This window comes from Pleurodeles waltl, chromosome 10 (genome assembly GCF_031143425.1).
Source record: "Pleurodeles waltl isolate 20211129_DDA chromosome 10, aPleWal1.hap1.20221129, whole genome shotgun sequence".
NCBI classification, from domain to species: Eukaryota; Metazoa; Chordata; class Amphibia; order Caudata; family Salamandridae; genus Pleurodeles; species Pleurodeles waltl.
The window spans coordinates 180,293,090-180,313,525 of NC_090449.1; the positions used below are offsets into that span (position 1 = coordinate 180,293,090).

At 44.0% G+C, this 20,436-nt stretch overlaps 1 protein-coding gene across 4 annotated transcripts in view; it reads right to left on the reverse strand.

Moving 5' to 3' along the window:
• The window catches only part of RSPH10B (radial spoke head 10 homolog B), a 232,302-nt gene that overhangs the window by 27,492 nt on the left and 184,374 nt on the right, over positions 1–20,436 (reverse strand). For 3 of the 4 annotated variants that reach the window (XM_069210149.1, XM_069210150.1, XM_069210151.1), the window contains exon 19: positions 1,934–2,092. The exons of the other annotated variant lie outside the window; for it this stretch is intronic. In XM_069210149.1, coding sequence (XP_069066250.1) covers positions 1,934–2,092 — 159 coding nt within the window. The remainder of the gene's footprint in view (positions 1–1,933; positions 2,093–20,436) is intronic. 4 annotated transcript variants of the gene reach the window in all.

The following is a 20,436-nucleotide window of genomic DNA, read 5'->3' on the forward strand; positions in this document are numbered from 1 at the left end:
CTCTGCAGGGGTTTTTCAGCTCAGCAGTCCTCTTCTTCTTGTAGTTTCAGGAATCTAAATTCTTAGGTTCAGGGAAGCCCTTAAATACTACATTTAAGGGCTTGTTTAGGTCTGGGGGGTTAGTAGCCAATGGCTACTAGCCCTGAGGGTGGGTACACCCTCTTTGTGCCTCCTCCCAAGGGGAGGGGGTCACATCCCTAATCCTATTGGGGGAATCCTCCATCAGCAAGATGGAGGATTTCTAAAAGTTAGAGTCACTTCAGCTCAGGACACCTTAGGGGCTGTCCTGACTGGCCAGTGACTCCTCCTTGTTGTTCTCATTATTTTCTCCGGCCTTGCCGCCAAAAGTGGGGGCCGTGTCCGGAGGGGGCGGGCAACTCCACTAGCTGGAGTGTCCTGCAGTGCTGGAACAAAGGGGTGAGCCTTTGAGGCTCACCGCCAGGTGTTACAGCTCCTGCCTGGGGGAGGTGTTAGCATCTCCACCCAGTGCAGGCTTTGTTACTGGCCTCAGAGTGACAAAGGCACTCTCCCCATGGGACCAGCAACATGTCTCTAGTGTGGCAGGCTGCTGGAACCAGTCAGCCTACACAGATAGTCGGTTAAGGTTTCAGGGGGCACCTCTAAGGTGCCCTCTGGGGTGTGTTTTACAATAAAATGTACACTGGCATCAGTGTGCATTTATTGTGCTGAGAAGTTTGATACCAAACTTCCCAGTTTTCAGTGTAGCCATTATGGTGCTGTGGAGTTCGTGTTTGACAGACTCCCAGACCATATACTCTTATGGCTACCCTGCACTTACAATGTCTAAGGTTTGGCTTAGACACTGTAGGGGCACAGTGCTCAAGCACTGGTGCCCTCACCTATGGTATAGTGCACCCTGCCTTAGGGCTGTAAGGCCTGCTAGAGGGGTGTCTTACCTATACTGCATAGGCAGTGAGAGGCTGGCATGGCACCCTGAGGGGAGTGCCATGTCGACCTACTCATTTTCTTCTCACTAGCACACACAAGCTGGTAAGCAGTGTGTCTGTGCTGAGTGAGGGGTCTCCAGGGTGGCATAAGACATGCTGCAGCCCTTAGAGACCTTCCCTGGCATCAGGGCCCTTGGTACCAGAGGTACCAGTTACAAGGGACTTACCTGGATGCCAGGGTGTGCCAATTGTGGAATCAAAAGTACAGGTTAGGGAAAGAACACTGGTGCTGGGGCCTGGTTAGCAGGCCTCAGCACACTTTCAATTCAAAACATAGCATCATCAAAGGCAAAAAGTCAGGGGGTAACCATGCCAAGGAGGCATTTCCTTACACCTTACTTTTGCTTGATGAACAGACTTTCTTTGGAAGACACCACCCTGTTTAAATGACCTGCTTCACAAAATGCTCCAGTTACTAACTCCACTGATAAACGACGTATCTAGCAAATAAACTCTCTCTCTTTGTAATCCGCAAATCTATCACAGGCCCTCCCAAATACACACCTACTCACAAACCCAACTACAAGTTCATAAGAGCAAGGAATGGAATTGGAATATTGTCCATTGCTATTCCAAGATTATGGACTGGCCTTTTCACTTGTACCATGGAGGGAGATCAATCATTCATAGCTACCAAAGTCTTTAAAACAAAACTGTTTACAGATTTTTGTAACTAAGAATTCTGGAATGTGGCATGCTGCACCTTCTTAACAATAATTGCTACATCCACACCACTCATCAAGCACCACTCTTAGTCACATCACATTACTGAATCTTTATAATTCTCTCTACTTAAAATGCTTCTATATTGGTATTGATATCAATCGTGCAAAATATATACTCAAAAAGGAATTGATAAATTAATAAGGGTTCATTATCATGTCTTGATTCTGATTTTACAAATCAAAGAGTCTGGGTACCGGTGTAAGAGATCCTATTGAAGTATTTCACTGATGAACTATTACCTGGCATTTCTTCTGCAGGGGATGTTAGATGCTGATCTTGTGCCTCCATAGTTAGCATGGACTCAAGTAACGCTTTTTCTTTTATATCAAATCTAACATCTTTATCTCCAGTTGGAGGACGAGGTTGCGGTGGCTCAATTGACGTTTCTCTCTCTAAATCTAAATGAAAAGAACTAAAATGAATGCTATGGTTTGGTAGATTTGTGTGTTCTTACTCTTGTTTCACTAGGTCACCAGCTCCATTTCACAAAATAGTTTTTCCTGATTACCTAGATGCTTATAAAGTTCATATAAAATAAAGCAAAACATTAACAATAAATGGATAACTCCTTTAGATTTTCTATCATCTGTGAACAATTGAATACCTTCTCCTGACACATGACAGAGCCTGCTCCATGCCAAATCTTACTACATCAGTGTCCCACACTTTTTAGAACCACGACCCAATGTTCAGAACAACAAACATTCATGACCTGCCTAGCTTTAATGGACAGAAAGCGGGCGATTTTTTTATGTAACTAAAGCTTCATGTGGTAGCGCACTGACATTTACAGACAGCACATTTCACATTGAAATGACCACTAAATTTACACAGACATACAATTTTACTGATAAAAATATACTGCACACAAATTATAATACGTCAAAATTGGGTTTCAGTCTATATAATTTGTACATCGTTGTTTCCATCACGTCATAATTTCAAGACAATGTGCTTCATTTTTGTTTTCATAATTGCTGAATGTGTACAGTTCACAATTTACAGGTATGCTCATTTTGGTGTGTGTTACAGCCTTTCCATTCACGTTCCCTGTACCTCAGCAAGATTGTCACATAATTCACTTTACTTGTCCTTCTCTGACTGCAAAGTGAGTGGAATTGTAAAACACCAATCCCCATGTTAAAAAAAACATAAACAGCAATTTGTCAGAAGATCTAGCCTGACATTTGACCTGTGCCTTCAAAGGGGAGCAAATGTGACAAGATGAATGTAGAATTAAATTGGTTGGTGACCCACAGTTAGGGAAACACTATTCTAGATGCATGTTCTAGTCAACATCAAATCATGAGTCCATATAGGTGGAAAAAAAGCTACTTTCAGATTCAAAGAAAGTCCTCATGAGGATTTCGAATGAAATGAAGGTCCAATAAAGGCTCCTGAAGACGTGAGCATTTTATTAGATACTGCTTCAGTTAAAGGATGATCTGCAAAACCAATCTTCTGTGATGATCACTCACCACTGCAATGATCACTGTACCCTTCTTCAAACCAGTATTCAGAGTCGCCTTTATAGGGGTGCAGTCGCACTGGGCGCTGACCAGGTGTGGGGGCACTGACCTCAGAGGGGGCGCTGTGTTTAGCAGTAACATACAATTTAAAAGCACCTCATATGGAGTTCCTTGTGCGTCCAGCTTTCAGGCAGCAATACAAGTATCAAAATAATGCTTGTGTTTAATGTTCCTGCTAGAGAAAGAAATCAGAGTTTTGTCTAATGGCAGTTTTGACTCACCATAATGTAGCACAGAGGGTTAATATGTCTTCTGCAAAGTACAGGCCTGCAGTTTATGTGGATAGCTCAGTGGATTAGTAAACCTAGCCTTTAGCAGCATTTTAACACAGTATTTTAAAACAAATGAAAAGTATGCAAGAGAAGGGCTATGGATGATGAGGGGCACTTTTGCCGGTGATAGTGAGAGAATTTGAGGAGGAGGTTATGAGGGAGGGGGTGTAAAAAAAGATTGTCGCACTGGACACCACCAGCGCTAAAGCCGGCACTGCCTGTACTTTACACAGTAGGATAGTCCTTGAGCCCAAAGTAACATTTATGTGTTACAAATTTAATACATTTTCTGTAAGGATGTTTTTGTACAATGGAAGTAAATGTCTCTTACAATCAACCTCTACTCCTTGGTAACAAAATAATCCAGACATCAGTATGCATTCATTAAGTAGGTCACAAATTCACCTCACTACGATTGGTTACAATTACAGGAATGGTGGCCTGCAAGAGTCAGCAGACCACCACACACTGCTTTTAAATAAAGAATATGTTTTTTAAAGCAGCACAATTTCCTTAAAGGAAATCTGGCTCCTTTTAAAAAAAAAGTTTTCTTTTTTAAAAGTTTCTGTGAGAATTGCAGTTATCTCCTGCACCACTACCTACTGTCCCTGAGACATTTACATTTATAACAACATACTCCCCAAAATATTAGCTAATTTACAGCTGCCATTGCTACATAGGTTAGTCCCTCCAGACCTAGCTATATTTATCAGACCTACCAGTTAGATTCCACATCACTTCCTTGTTATGCTAAGTAAGGTCAATTCTCACAATCCTATGTGATCATTATGTAACACACTAAAAAAGTGCTTAGGAGAATGGGAGTTGGCAATTATTTTCTATCCTAGTGCAATTATTACATGGTAAACCACGGACCAAGGTTCTTAAGTCTATTTTTCAAAGGGTTAGACATATGATTATATTTATCACATTTTCAAAAAGTGTTCAAATGTTTCTGATTTATGCATTCCATCTTGTGCATAATAACATCTTTAGACCATCAACTCTCTGTTTTGCTCCAATAAACTGCCCAGTATCTTCTGTAATTAAGCTGTTCATCATAAATTGGCAGTACTGTGTACACAAACGAATGTACATCTTAGTGATGATTTTGCAAATTCTGAAAAATTCTTTCCCTACTCTCCTTTGCTGCACAGATGCATTCACTAAATCATTCAGATTTAATCAGCTTCTGCTAAACAACAGCTGACGAAGCTGCTCCACCTCACAGCTTGAATCAACTCAAATCTCAAATCACATCAATTTATGGAGATATATATATATATTCACTAAAAAAAACAGGTTACAGGGACGTCATAGTTAGGCTCACATTTTAAGCATACAAAACCACAGAAATTCACCTCATATAGTTAGAGTTATCTCAAATAACTATAACTCGTGCCCTAAGGTAACTATAATTCGTGCCCCCGCCATGCACAGTTTTTTGTGAAATATTTTACTACAAACATTCCATTGATATTATCAATGATGTTATCAAAGATGTTATAAGTGCTGTAATTGTTGGACAATTAGCAGTGCATGGAGAGGGCACAAGTTATAGTTAACTTTTGGGCACAAGTTATGGTTACTTGAGATAATGATAACTATAACAGGGGAATTTCTATGGTCTTGTACGTTTAAAATGTGAACCTAACTAAAACACCGCTATAACCTTTGTTTTTTTAAGTGAATATCTATGTTTTTTAAAATTTTATTTTCTAAATATAATGCTCCTGAACCATTTTTTCAGTGAATTTCTATGTTTTTTAACGTAAAGTAATTTTAATTACTACGTGTTAATTCAACCACTGCTGAGCATGGCCTTCAGTCAGGCCCTGCAGCCAACCTCCTGTGGCCATCCAACCCCACACCATTCACAGACTTTGGCCATGCGAGGTGGGAGTTGGCTGCAGGGCCTGGCCTGCTTCCAGGCCCGAAGGCAACCCACTATAATCACCCAACCCTGTGCCATGCACAGCCTTTGCACGAGCACAGCCTTCGCCGTGCACAGCAGGGGTTGGCTGCATGGCCATTCTCTACAGCCAACCCCCTGTAACCATCCAACTCTGCACCATGCACGCCTTTTGGCCATGCACAGCAGGGGCTGGCCACAAGGCCTGGTCTGTGACAGGTCTTGCAGCCAACCCCCTATAACCACCCAACCCCATACCACGCTTGTCCTTTGGCCATGCACATCAGGGGTTGACTGCAGGCCCTGGCCTGGGGTTGGGTGACTATAGGGGGTTGGCTGCAACCCAAAGATTTTGCTGGGAAAAAGACTTCAGTGTTCCATCACGAAAAATGTTTAACATTCAAAATACTAGTAAATAAACTGACACACCACCATGAGATAGGAGGATTTGAACCCACAACCTACTTAGTGTCAGTCCAAGAGCTTTACTAATAGTCCACAAGTGACTCTGCCATACCGTGCATCAAAACATAGCTATAACATTCGAACAAAACATCTTGCTAGTGTGGCACTTTGAAGTCACTCTGACAGAGAGAAATTTTGAGTGAGAGGGTGGGAGAGAGAGTGTTTTTAGATTTTGAAGAATGAAATACTTAGAATTAGATATTTTAGAACAAACTGAAAACACAAATGTATTTGTCAAGTGAAAAGAGTGTGATCACATTTTGGTATATACCTTAAATATTTGAATTTGAAAAGTAATTAAGGCAGGAGTGTGATTACTAACACACCTAGAACCCTCAATCTTCAGGGTGAGGGCCTGAGACCTTAAACTCTAGGCCACAAGTGTCACCCAGCTATACAGCTTCCAGACATAGATATGACATTCAACCCAAAGCGTTTGATAGCAGAAAACATAAATGTTCCATCACTATGGATCTTTTAACAGTCAAAACACTAGTAAATAAACAGACACACTGCCATGAGATACCAGGATTTGAACCTTCAACCTACTGAGTGACAGCCCATGAGCTTTACCAATAGGCCACAAGTTACTCTGGTGTACTATGCATAAAAACATAGCTATAACATTTGAACCAAACATCTTGCTTATGTGCCGCGTTGAAGTCATTCTATGTAGAGGCTATTGTTATTGCAATGAATTCTCCAAAGAATGACTTCAAAGCGGTAGACAAGCAAGATGCTTACTGCCAGGAGAGGCCTGCGAGGGAGCCTGAAAACCCTTGCAGTCCTAGCCGGCTCCCCGCATACTGCTGGAACTGGTAGTGCTCCTTCAAGCATGGAGCTGCCTTAAATAGCAGCTACCTGCTTGCGGGAAAAATGTTTTCATTTCTTTCCCTGCACACATATGAAGATGAAAGGGGGTTATGTTTGCTTTTGCTTGGTGGGAGCTGTCAGCTCCCCCTGCATCCTTAAACCTATTTGTCCCAAGGAGGTGGCAGTCCTGCACATGCCCCCCCTGCATCCTTAAATCAGGGGGTGGGGGATGACACATGGGGCACCCCTGCATCCTTAAACCTATTTGCCCTGTGAAGGTGGTGGTTCCTGGGGTGCACAGGGTGCACAGGGTGCTGTACGGGCCCCCTCGCATCCTTAAACCTATTATCCCAAGGGAGATGGCAGTTCCAGGGACACGGGGTAATTCCATACAGCAGTTCAGGCTGTGGTTGTGTTCAAAATCCCTATGGGAATTAAAATGGGAAATGCACTTTTTTTGACCCTCCCTTTTTCTCGGCTCCCGCTTGACATATCAATCCAAAATGTCCCATGCACAACAAAATTCTCGGGCACACTTTTTTTGAAACTTTTCGTCAAATGGCAGAAAAGATATAGGCAAGTCAAAAAATGTTTTTTCAATGGAAAGTAGATATTAACTCAAACTATCTACTGACAACCGCCAGTAGGGTGGATTAACGTATAGTAATTAAATTTACTTCACATTAAAAAAAAACATAGAAATTCCCTGAGAAAACAAAGGTTAGAGGGACATTATAGTTAGGTTCAGATTTTACATGCATAAAACCATAGAAATTCAGCTGTTAGAGTTAGTTATCTCAAGTAACTATAACTTGTGCACTAAGATAACTATAACTCATGCCCTCGTCATGCACTGCTAATTACCCCAGATATTACATCACTCACAAAATCTTCTACGATAGCATTGTAACACTTGGAGTAAAATTATTGATGAGAAAAATGTGCATTGCAAGGGTGCAAGTGTCCTGGGGACCACCACCACCTCCCTGGGGAAGGCTCTGTGCATACAAAAGGAGGGGGGTTGCGCGGCCCCCCCTCCTGGAGTCACTAATGGCCCTAGGCACCGCCATCCCCCAGGTCTCACTCCCTATCTCCTGAGGTGCCCACTCTCAGTAGATAGCGTTCATTTTTGCTTGGTGGGAGATTTGACAGCTCCTGCCAAACGCATCTTTGAATCTTTGACGTCATTCATTTGGTGCTGCGCAGAAACGAGGTGAGAATGTCTTGCAGTAGAAAGCTGATTGGGAGTGGGAAATGAGCAGGAGCCAAAGGAGCAGACACAAGAAACTGCGGGCCAGATTTATGGAAAGTGGTGCCACTTTCCCTGTGCAACTTAGCACCACCCTTCTGCCACACTGTGTGCGCCGTATTTAAAATATGGCGCACCATGGCAGTGTGTAGAGGGCAATATTGTCATTTTTCATGACGCTATTGATGTACTCTGCAGGAGTAGCACCAAAATATTGGCGCTACTCCTGCAGAGTGCATAGGGGCCCATTCTAAAGAATGGAAGCCCCCTTTTAACGCCTGCTCTTGAGCAGGTGTTAAAGATGCCGTAAAAAATGGTGCAAGGAAATCTCATAGATTTCCTTGCGCCATTTTTCCAGCTCCCCTAACGGGGCACCGCCCCCTTTGCATACATTATGCCTGTTGCAGGCATTATGTAGCGCAAAGGGTTACAGAGTGGCACAATGCATTCATTGCGCCAATCTGTAAATATGGTGCAGGGACTTGCAACGTGCGCCACATTAACGTAAAGAATATTGGCGTTAATCTGGCACAAGGTGGCACTAGGGGACTATAAATATGCCCCTGCATCTGTTTGAAATAAATGGAGGTCTTACACGAAAATGTGTCATAACTACTTCACAATATTAATCATATTTCCAAATGACACAACAAACTTGTTCAAGTGCAACATCATTAACTCATCACGTACAATGTTATGCATTTTTAAAACCAAAATATTTTAGAAATAATTTTCACGCTGTATTTGCATATTTGAAAAAGCTACAACAAACTGTCTGGGAGGGTGAAAAATAAGTTTTAAGCTGGGAATGTGTAACTAAGTGCGAGTGACATTAGTACTTTTAGACTCTGCTGGTTTCTTTTGAGACATTCAGCACTAGAAGCAAACTCTAGAGGGCATATTTATACTCTGTTTGTGCCACATTTGCATAATTTTGTTAGACACAAATGAGACGCAAACTTAACTCCATAATTATATTTTGACGCTAGACATGTCTAGCATCAAAATATTGGAGTTTGCACCATTTTTTGGATGCATGAACCTACCTTGCCTCAATGAGATGCAAGGTAGGCGTTCCCATCCAAAAAATGGTGCAATCCCCATAGCGCCATATTTATCCCCCCGGTGCAAAAATGACACACGGGTGGGATGCAGCCCAAAATAATGGCGCTAAGCTTGCTTAGCGCCATTAGCAAGCTTAGCGCCATTATTTAACAACTGGGTCAGACCTGGTGATAGAGGACCTATGGTCCCATTTACATGGTCAAACACCATGGAATGGGCCCAAAGGTACCCATCCTAAGCCCCAGGAACACCCACACCCACACCAGAGGGACACCAGAGGATGGGGAACCCCGTCCCAGGTAAGTAGGGTAAGTATTTTTTAAAATGCTATTGAGACCCTAACATGGGGCCCACTGCTTGGCACTGGGTGCAATGGCCATGCCCAGGGGGACACTGGTCCCCTGTGCTGGGCATTGGGGTGGTGGGCATGACTCTTGTCTTTCCTAAGACAGGAGTCATGTTTTAGGATGGTTGTGCGTCTGGAAATGATGCAAGGCTGGTTAGTGGCATTTTTTTTTGCAGGCGCACAACCTCCTATTCCCATACAGCCACCCCCACCCGGCTAGCATAATTTATTTTACGCTAGCCCAAGCTTAACGCCTGGCTTGCACCATTCCATTAATATGGCGCCTGGCTGTTCTCAGGAATGGCGCAAGCCGGTTTGTAAACTTGTTGATGCAAAACTGCATTAGCGCAGTTTTGCACCAAAAAGTTTAAATATGCCCCTAAATTTGTTATCCAACTGTTATACTTCACGTGTAACCACAGATATTTTGAAAGCTCTGGGTGTAACAACATTCATTAAAATAGGATATCTTACGGATTCTCAGCAGCTATGTGCTACGCTAATTTGTTCATGTTTAAATATGCAATTGAAATTGCCAACCTATATAACAACAATAAATGGAACCAAGGCTTACTTGTATATAAAATGTACATAGATGATAGCTTAACCTTTTGCCAAAAAAAGATGGAAAACGCCTAACAAATACCATTGATGCCCAATAAAGTATGTATTCTAAAATCAAATTCATGGTCAGCATACAGACTCAACAAATTTCTGTCTTGCACGTCACCACTAAACTACTCAATCACAAAATCAATACAATTTTATACAGCACGCTAACTGATAGAAACAACTTGTTACATTTCAGTAGTTTTCACAAATAGTCACAAAAACAAATTCTTCCTTTAATTCAACTAACAAGAGTAGAATAAAGAGGGTCATAAGTGACCCCAATGAAAATGAGTTTCAAGAAAAAAATCCAATATGATAATTTTTAGAAAGAGGCTGCCAGCAAAAACATCTGAACAGTTCAAGGTATAAAATACAAAGGGGCATATTTATACTCTGTTTGCGCCGGATTTGCATCATTTTTTTTACGCAAATCTGGCGCAAACTTAACTCCATATTTATACTTTGGCACTAGACCCGTCTAGCGTCAAAGTTATGGAGTTTGCGTCATTGTTTGGACGTGGAAACCTACCTTATATCAATGAGATGCAAGGTAGGCGTTCCTGTGCAAAAAATAACTTTAAGGCATTTGCACCTTATCTATCCTCCCGCGCAAAAATGACGCACGGAAGGAGGAGGGCCTTAAATAATGGCACTAAGCCTGTTTAGCGCCATTATTTAACGCCTGGGTCAGGGCAGGCGTTAGGGGACCTGGGGCTCATTTCCATGGTCGGAGACCATGGAAGCAGTTCACAGGTGCCCTTCCCTGCCACCAGGGACACCCCCTGCCACCCTCACCCACCCCTGGAGGACACCCATGGATGGGGGGACCCATCTACAGTAAGTAGAGGAAGGTATTTTTTTTTTTAAAGTGCCATAGGGGGGGCCTAACTTGGCCATGCCCAGGGGACAGAAGTCATGGCCATTGGGCAGGGGGGGCATGACTCCTGTCTTTGCAAAGACAGGAGTCATGTCCATGGGGGTTGTGCGTCAAAAAATGCTGCTAGTCAGGTTTGAGTCAATATTTTTGCCGCTAAACTGACTTGCACCATTCTTTGGCGCACAACCCCCATTCTTCCCTACGTCTCCGCTGCCCGGTCAGTGTCATTTATGTTGATGCTAACCGGGCCTTAGCGCCGGCTGGCGTCATTCCTTAAAAATCACGCCCGGCTGGCATCTAGAAATGGCAGTAGCCGGCGTTAAACCTTTTGACGCAAGCCTGCGATAGCACAGGTTTGCTTCAAAAAGTAGCAATTGGGGCCAAAATCTGCTTAAATGAAGAGCAAGGAAGACCAATGACATGCCAATCTTTGTGTAAACTGTGCAGTACAAAGCAAAACAGTCATGAATTATTGGCCATAAATACAGAATGGCATACATTTTAATGGAATGTTTGTTAGGAATATGAAAAAAAGCTTTGTAAAATGACAAAGAAAGCCAACAAAATGGCATATGGAATTAAAGGAGAACTTTTTCCCTCTCACAATGGCAGTCACTTCAGTGCAGTTACTGCCAGCAGTGAAATGTTACATCCCCGTCTAGCCACATATAAGAATTGAACGTATCCTACCTATCTACCCCCAGCAAGACTGACTCTGGTCCCATTCGACATGCACTCTGAGTCAGATAATTTCCATGATGCCAATAGTAATAGTTCAAATACTCTGGGGCATATTTGTACTCTGTTTGCGCCGAATTTGCATCATTTTTTGTGATGCAAGTTCAGCACGAACCTAACTCCATATTTATATTTTGACGTTAGACATGTCTAGTGTCAAAATATAGGAGTTTGCACCATTTTTTCGATGCTTGCACATACCTTGCATCAGTGAGATGTAAGGCAGGTGTTCCCATCTAAAAATTGGGCTATCCATATAGCCCCATATTTATCCCCGTGCTAAAATGACGCACATGTGGGAGGAGGGGCTAAATTATGGTGCAAAGCTTGCTTTGCACTGTTTTTTAACACCTGGGTCAGACCAGGCGTTATGGGACCTGTGGACCCACTTTCATGGTTAAACACCATGGAATGGGTCCACAGGCGCCCTCCCCAAGCCCCAGGAACACCACAACCCACACCAGAGGGGACACCAGAGGATGGGGTCCCCGTCCCAGGTAAGTAGGGTAAGTATTGGTAAGTATTTTGTAACTTTTTTTTAAGTGCCATCAGGGGCCCTAACTTGGGCCCTCCTCCATGGCACAGGATGCAATGGCCATGCCCAGGGAACACTTGTCCCCTGTGATGGCCATTGGGGTGTTAGGCATGACTCCTGTCTTTCTTAAGACAGAAGTCATGTTTTTGATAGTTGTGCGCCAGGAAATGGCGCTAGTCTCGTTAGAGGCATATTTTGTGCCTCTAACCAGGTTAGCATCATTTTTTGACCCCTCCTTCCCAACCGCCACCCCCACTTAGCTAGCATCTTTTTTGAAGACGCTAGCCCAAGTTTAGCGCCGGCTTGCGCCATTTCTTTAATATGGCGCCAAGCTGGCACTGTGGAATGACACAAGCCTGAGCTATACTTTTGCTGCAAAACTGCATGTGCGCAGTTTTGCGGAAAAAAGTATAAATCATGCCCTCAGGATCTTCTGCCTTCTTAATAATTGGCACTTTTTTGTCTCTTTAAAGAGACGTCTCCTCTCTCTATATTTGATCTCATTTGGTCTTATAATTTTCTTTTCTTATCATTCCACTACTTCCAGGTCACTTCTCCCAGCAGGGCAACCACTTTGCCCATCCTCCTTAAACATTTGCCATGCCAATTTTTCCTACACATGCCAATGTCCCCTGCACTGGCATACACACACTCTACATAGTACTTCTTGCCCATTCTCCAGGATATTCCACTTTTGTTTCCTTTACCAAAATAGATTATCATGTACCTTTGTCTTACGTATTATCGAACCACCGTGTGTTATCCCATTTTAAATTGACTGAGGAACCTTCGTGATAATAACTCCTTTCATATGAAATGCAAGACATATTGGTGTCAATATTGTAATTATCTCTAAAAGACTACAAAATAATAATGGCATTTGCCATTTAACTCTAACACGTTTTTCTATCAAATCACTCACTGCATCACTTGTGTTGTTTCCAATCAGCACTAATTAGGATCTGTAATTTGTTACCAGTTACCATCTCTTCCTGTTTCCAGGTTTAGAAATGCTCTAATGATTATGACCATTGTGTCCTGAAGAAGGAATCAACACAAAATACATTGGAGCACTGCACAATTTATTCTGCGACTTCCAAAGACAATTCCATAAAACAAAACAATTGAAGGTACATGAACGATGTATCTGAACTTTTGGAAACTTTCTTTAAACAGTGTATATCCATTAAAATTCAATTTTGAAATTCAATTGGATGGAATCTGGAAATGAGAGAATGATTGTGTGGTAGTTTTTTCAGTTCTCTCTCTTATTTTCAAGTGTAACAAGTTGCATGCTTCTCGGGTATCTGTTTGTCCCTGCAAACTTGGGTGCCTCTTGAATGGAGCCAGGTCATTGCAGATGTAGGGATTTGTAAACTATTCAGGCCATCTTGATGTTTACCCTGGCTTCTTAATGTAACCAGTGTTAATCTTTGTGAACTGGTATAATGTGATCACACATCCTTGTGCCTGATAATAGTCTATAGACAGACTGGAGCATCAATCAATCAATCAATCAGTAATTTCTAAAGCACTTCTAATCAGCTGTAGGGTCTCAAGGTGCTGTTTGCGGGTGTGCTGCTCAATCGAGAAGCCAGGTCTTCAGGCCCTTCAGTAACCGCTTCAGTGATGCGGTCTGTCTGAGTTTGAGGAGGATCTTCCTCCTGCTGGGCTTTTTCGGATCTTGGGAGTGGCTGCAAGGGTGAGCTGGGAAGAGCGGAGTTGTCTGTTGGGTACATAGAAGGCATTGGTTGAGGTATGCCAGTCCTATCTTGTGTAGTGTCTTGTAGGTGTGGATCAGGAGTTTGTATGTGATGCGCTTGTTGACTGTGAGCCAGTGTATGTCTCTGAGGTGGAAGGAGATGTGGCTGTGTCAGGGGATGTCCAGGATGAGTCTGGCTGTTGCATTCTGGATTATTTGTAGTCGTGATTGCAGTTTCCTGGTGATGCTGGCATAGAGTGCTTTGCCATAGTCCAGTTTGCTACTGACATGTGCGGGGTGACTGTCTTCCTAGTGTCGAAGGGGATCCACTTGAAGATCTTTCGAAGGAGTCAGAGGGTGTGGAAGCATGACGACAAGATCGCGTTGACTTGGTGGGTCATGGATAGAGTCCAGGATGATGCTCAAATTGCGTGCATGGTCCATGGGAGCGGGGGCATGTCCCTGTGCAGAAGGCCACCAGGAGCCATTCCAGGTGAAAGGGGTGGAGCCAATTACGAGGATCTTGGTCTTGTTCGAGTTGAGTTTGAGGAAGCTGGCTTCCATCCAGGCGGCGACTGCTCTCATCTCATTGTGGAAATTTCTCTTGGCCATTACAGAGTCATCGGAAAAGTAGAGGATCAGTTGAGGATCATCGGATTAAGAGACAATGTTTAGCCTGTGTTGTTTGATGATCTTGGCTAGTGGGACCGTGTAGATGTTGAAAAGCATCGGGCTGAGTGATGATCCTTGGGGCACTCCGCAGCATGTATCTTTGGGTTCTGATGTGAAGGCGGTAATCTGACACTCTGTGTTTTTCCGGTGAGGAAAGACCAGATCCATTCCAGTACCTGAGCGCGGATGCCGGCATCGTGGAGTCTGGTGCCGAGGGTGGAGTAGGATACAGTGTTGAATGCGGCAGAGAGGTTGAGGAGAATGAGTTTGGGCACGCCTCTGTGGTTTAGTATGGCATGTATGGCACATATGCCGTCGGTGGCTGCTAAAAGTGCTGTTTCAGTGCTGTGGTTGCTCCTGAATCCAGATTGGGATGGGTCTAGGATTTGGTGTCTCTTGAGGAATTTGGTGAGTTGCTGGTTGATGGCCCTTTCCGCTACTTTAGATGGGAAAGGGAGCAGAGAGATTGGTCTGTAGTTCTTCAGTTTCCTTGGTTCGGCAGTGGGTTTCTTGAGTAGCGAGTTGATCTCTGCATGCTCCCAGTCTAAAGGGAAGGTGGCAGTCTTGAAGGATCAGTTGATAGTTCAGCAGAGCTCAGGTGCTACGGTGGTGCTGGCCAGGCTGAAGATCTGAGAAGGACATGGAGCAGAGGGTGCTCCCAAGTGGATGGAGCTCATGAGTCTTTGGTTGTACTCTTTGGTGATGGGGGTCCAGGTGTTCAAGATCTGGTGTGGTGCTGGGTCCGTGGTAGTAATTGTGCGTGGTGCAGGCAGGCTTTGGTTCTTGAAGCCTTCGTAAATGTCCTGGATTTTTCAGTGAAAGAAGGTGGCAAGTTCGTCGCAGAGGTCTTGGGGAGAGAGGGATGGGTGAGGTGTCTGTCCCGGGGTTTGTGAACTCTTTGACAACGGCGATGAACTCTTTGCTGTTGTGAGCGCTAGTGCTGAAGCGTTCTTGAATGTCGACTTTTTTGGTGGCTCTGATGTTCTGGTGGTGTGTGGTGACAGCGTTCTTGTTGGCTATGCTGTCTTTGGTTGATTTGCTGTTCCTCCATTTCCGTTCCAGTCATCTGCAGGAGCATTTGGATTCTGGTAGAGCTGTCGTAAAACATTTAGGTATTTTGTCATGTCGGTTTCCTGTGGATATCCTGAGGGGGGCTACGCTATTGGCACATTCCGATAACGTGCGGCTTAATTAGCGTTCACTGCATCCGGTGGGGTTGGGATTGGTCTGAATCTGGAAGTGTAGGTGTTTATGGGTTGGCTGCAACTGTGACTCATTGGTGGTTATCAGGCAGAGGGTGTTCTAGTAGATTATGGCAATGCCTCTTCTAGGTCAGTTGGCTCTGTTCTTGTGGATGATTTTGTAATTGTCTGGGATGGTTGTGGCGATGTCCGGGGCCAAGGTGGGGGTGATCCACGTCTCCGTCCGAGGCGGTTGAGTCGAGGAGGTCCCAGAATTCTACTGAGTGCTTGATGAGGGAGCGTCTGCTGAGGAGTATGCACTTGAGATGATTGTCCGTGCTTTGTTCAGGATTGTGTGGTGGTTGTTGGAGGGTGAGGGAGCATGCTTCGCGTGAAAAAGGTCCATTAGTGTGGCAGGCTGAGGATCTTCACGGGTTGAGAGTACATTGGAGTTGAACTGGTGGATGGAGCGAGGACCAGGGTCCATGGTGCCAGGCGCAGGTCAGATACGGACGAGTGCAGACGGGCTTGCCTTTGGTGCGCCTTTGCGCACCAGCGGCCACCATTAAGATGGGGAGGGAGACGGGCTCAGTCAGCTGGGAGGCAGGAGGGCTGGAAAACACTTCACAGGGAGAGAGGGGGCGGGGCAGCAGGGGCAGCAGGGGCAGCAGCACCAAGAGAAAAAACGGGGGGAGAGAAACAAGAAGGAAAGAAAAGCAAAATGAAATAAAAAAGACAGAAAAATAAGCAGAAGTAAAAAACAGAAGTATAAAGCAGAAGTAAAAGCAGGAGTAAAGAGAGACAGCAAGATACTTACATGCAGATGGCCACTAAGCCTACCAAGGATGAAGCACAGGTGGGAGGCGGGACTCAAACTGAGAGTCAGGCAGGCTCACAGCAGAGGCAGCAGCAGCAAACAGAGGGAGCTGCACAGAGGAGGGCGAACAGACTTTGACCAGGAGGTCAGAGGAGTCCCCCACCCTGTGCCCAAGTCGTCATTGAGAAGGGGAAGGAGGCAGGTGGTCCGGTCAGTTGGGAGGCCGGAGAGGAGGAAATTGCTTGGCAGGGAGGGAGGGGTTGGGGCCTCAGGGGCAGCAGCAGGGGTTGAAAACACAGGGAGAGTGAAAGGAGAGAGAAAGAGACTAGAAGGAAAGAAAAGCAAAATGAAATAAAAAAAGACAGAAAAATAAGTGAAAAAATAGAAGTAAAAAGCAGAAGTAAAAGCAGGAGTAAAGAGGGACAGCAAGATACTTACATGCACATGGCCACTAGGCCACCAGGGATGAGGTGCAGGTGGGAGCCTGGGGATGGAGGTGGGCCTCCAACTGAGAGTCAGGCAGGCTCTCAGTTCACTCTCAGCAGGCAGCAGCAGCAGCAAACAGGTGGAGCTGCCCCGAGGAGGACAAACAAATGCTGACCAGAAGGTCAGAAGAGTCGCCCTCTTAGTGCGCAGCGGGCATCATTAAGACGGGGAGGGAGGCGGGGGTCCGGTCAGATGGGAGGCAGGACGGCGTAAAAGCTCTTTGCAGGGTGGGAGAGGGGTAGGCCGCAGGGGCAGCAGCAGTGCGGGGAGAGTGAAAGGAGAGAGAAAGAGACAAGAAGGAAAGAAAAGCAAAATTAAATAAAAAAGACAGAAAAATAAGCAGTAAAAAGCAGAAGAAAAAGTAGGAGTAAAGAGGTACAGCAAGATACTTACATGCAGAAGGCCACAAGGGATGAGGCGCAGGTGGGAGCCTGCAGGTGTAGGTGGGCCTCGAACTGAGAACTAGGCAGGCTCTCCGTTCGCTCGCAGCAGAGGCAGCTGCAAACAGGTAGAGCTGCATAGAGAAGGGCGAACAGATGCTGACCAGAAGAATGGCTTTAATGACTGTCAGAGCTGAAGTTTGAGTGCCCTGTAGAAATAAGTTGCCATACTCTTGGAATGACTAATGCTTAATCATTCTAGGGTGAAAATCTTTTCGTTTTTTGACTGTGTTGAACAGCTCTGGCCTTAGCCCCAACAGTTTCAGTCTGTGTTGACACGGTCAAGTTTGAGTCCAGCCAAATTGTTAGGGATCTAGCTTCTTTGGACACAAAAGTGAAGAAACAAGCATTGCGTAGACTATCGTCGTACTGCTTTGAAACTTTAGTCTTGAAGAAAGTGAAGTAAAATCAATTTTGGTTTTGTCTTGGTCGAGCTTCAATAGACTTGTAGATATCTAGTTCTGAAACATGGACAAGTAGCTCTTTAGAGTTATCATCTTGTGAGCAGATGATATCTTTAGGTAAATTTGCATGTACTGGTGGACAGCCACATCTATGCCTACCAGTAAGACTCCGAGTGGCTCCAGCTATAGGCTAAAACGTAGAAGAACCAATATGGAAGCCGGGTCTGGAGAGCACCACAGGCCACAGAAGTACATTTCAAGGAAAAAATCACCTAACAATATCAGGTGATTATGGTTTTTTAGGAAAGAAGCAACCCATTTCAGCACCTCACCACTGATTCCCATACAAGTTCCCAAGATCTCAAGTATCAGGTTTTATTATATGCTTCAGAAAAATCCAGGAGGGTGAGAAGACTGACACCATCATCCAACATGCAATTAATATCATTGAACAATTTCAGTGTGGTTGCATCTACAACAAAATATGGTTTGATAAGAGGCTATAAAATTACACTTTTCAAAGCGATTAGTGAGTTGGATGGCAGCTAATTGTTTTCAACACTTTACCCATTCATGAAATGTTTGGGCAGGATGACAGTTGCCCACATTGTTGGGAGCATCAGTTGCCTTTTTTAAACTATGAAGTCATGTGACCTGTCCTGAGGGAGTTTAAGAAGACACTTTCCTTCAGGGAGGCAGTAGATGACACCATTAATTACTAAAAACATTAACTTTTAAAAAAATGTAATAATGTTTTGTCAGGTCAAACGTAATGATAATCTCCTTTAGGCAGTTCATAGTTACTGGAGTGAAGTTGATACACGTATGGTAGCTGTTTTAAGTACTAGGGCCCATATTTATACTTTTTTTTATGCCTGCTGTTGTGTCCTTTTTTGACGCAAAAGTGGCACAAACTTACAAAATACAATTATGTGACGCAAAAGCCTGCGCAAAAAAGTATAAATATGGGCCTAGGTGTTTTGGTTGTGATGATATAGAGTCAGACTTCAGGATGGATTAGTTGTGTCTTGTCGAAATATCATCCTATTTTCTCTGTAATTGAAGGCAGAGAGGGTTTGTGGGAACATCAGTGTTTATTATTTAGCATCCTTTCAAACTCTTCCATTTATCTGAACTCTTTTCTCATTTTGAAGTCTTTGTTCAAGAACCAAGAGATACACATGGTTGAACCAATTTTAATTTTTTTGATTGGTGCATTGGGATCAGTAGAATTACTAACTGCTCTTTTAAAGCTGTCAAAGGACTCATTTAGATCAATAGAGGAATGTGTTTTCTGTCATGTAATCAAGAGAGTGGCCCCCTGTGCAGCCTGGGCCAAGTTTGAAGTGTCTTTTTGTAAATGTTGCCTGAGTAGTGATTGACTTGATTCAGAAGTAAGATGCATAAATAAAATAAGGGACTTCGGAGTGGTCTGATCACAGAACTCCAGTAGGAAAGAGGCATTTGTGGTAATGTAAGTGCATTAAGTTATGAGCACTGTATAATGTATTGCATTAAGTTACGAGCACTGTATTATGTATCCATGGGAACTCTGTAACTATGTCATGAGGCATTCTTGGAATGTATCATGCATCATGACATAGTACAAGGGAGGCTCCTTGTCAGTTCGTGAGAGACGCTGTATCTGGCAGGATGGGGCTTCACTGACCCTATGACCTGAACCAATAAAGTACACTTCTATCAACAAACAACGTATTTCCTGTGTGAATACCTTATTTTTGGCGACGGAGGATTCATACTAGATACGGAGAAGTGTGAAGTCCCAACTCAACACAGTATATACAGAGGATCGATTCTACACTGTACCTGCAGAGGAACAATACTCTCGAAGTGATTACAACACACTCTTCTTTTGTAGCGAAGACAACACGGAGCCCACAAACTACAGGCAAGTCAACAGAGACTTACATTATTGTTGATCTCTTTATTGTTGTTCGGCGCGCAACTGTTTACAAGCGCTGGTGCAGGTGCGTGTGACTGGACGCTTGAGAACGCGCACTCTGTGATAACAGGAGTAATGGCTAGACGCGCAGCTTAAGGAAGCATTGTTCTTCAACAGAACATGTAGCATGTGCGTGACGTGTTAAGGCGTTGGCTCCTGTGCCCTGTGACAGACGATGGACGTACGCGCAACGTCTGGTGATGTGCGCGCAATGTGGGAAGGCGTCTCACCTCTCTGACAGCTTTGACCACTGTGCCCTTTTACAAACACGTGACATCCGCACAACAGCACATATTTGGAAACGGACCCCAGTGATAACGCGCACACCAAGACCTATATTATAAATAAAAGTGCGAATATCACGGTGATTCGCACACCAAGAATCTGTTGTTGATGAAATAAAAAAATAAATAATAGTAACATACACAGTGATGCGCACACCGAATTGCCTTGATTAGTGATTTATTTCAAAACAAGTGTGCAGCCGCTTTGTAGAACACAGAGTCAAGCGCTACAGAATTCCGTAAAGGTAAGGTTCTTCTGTAAGAAGGTGTAACATCTTAGTTATTTTTTGCATTTTACATTATGCAGAATGTTCCAGCAGTGCCGTTTTTCTTAATCTCTCCTGGTGATCCACAGATAAAATGGCAGAAATGGAAAAAGA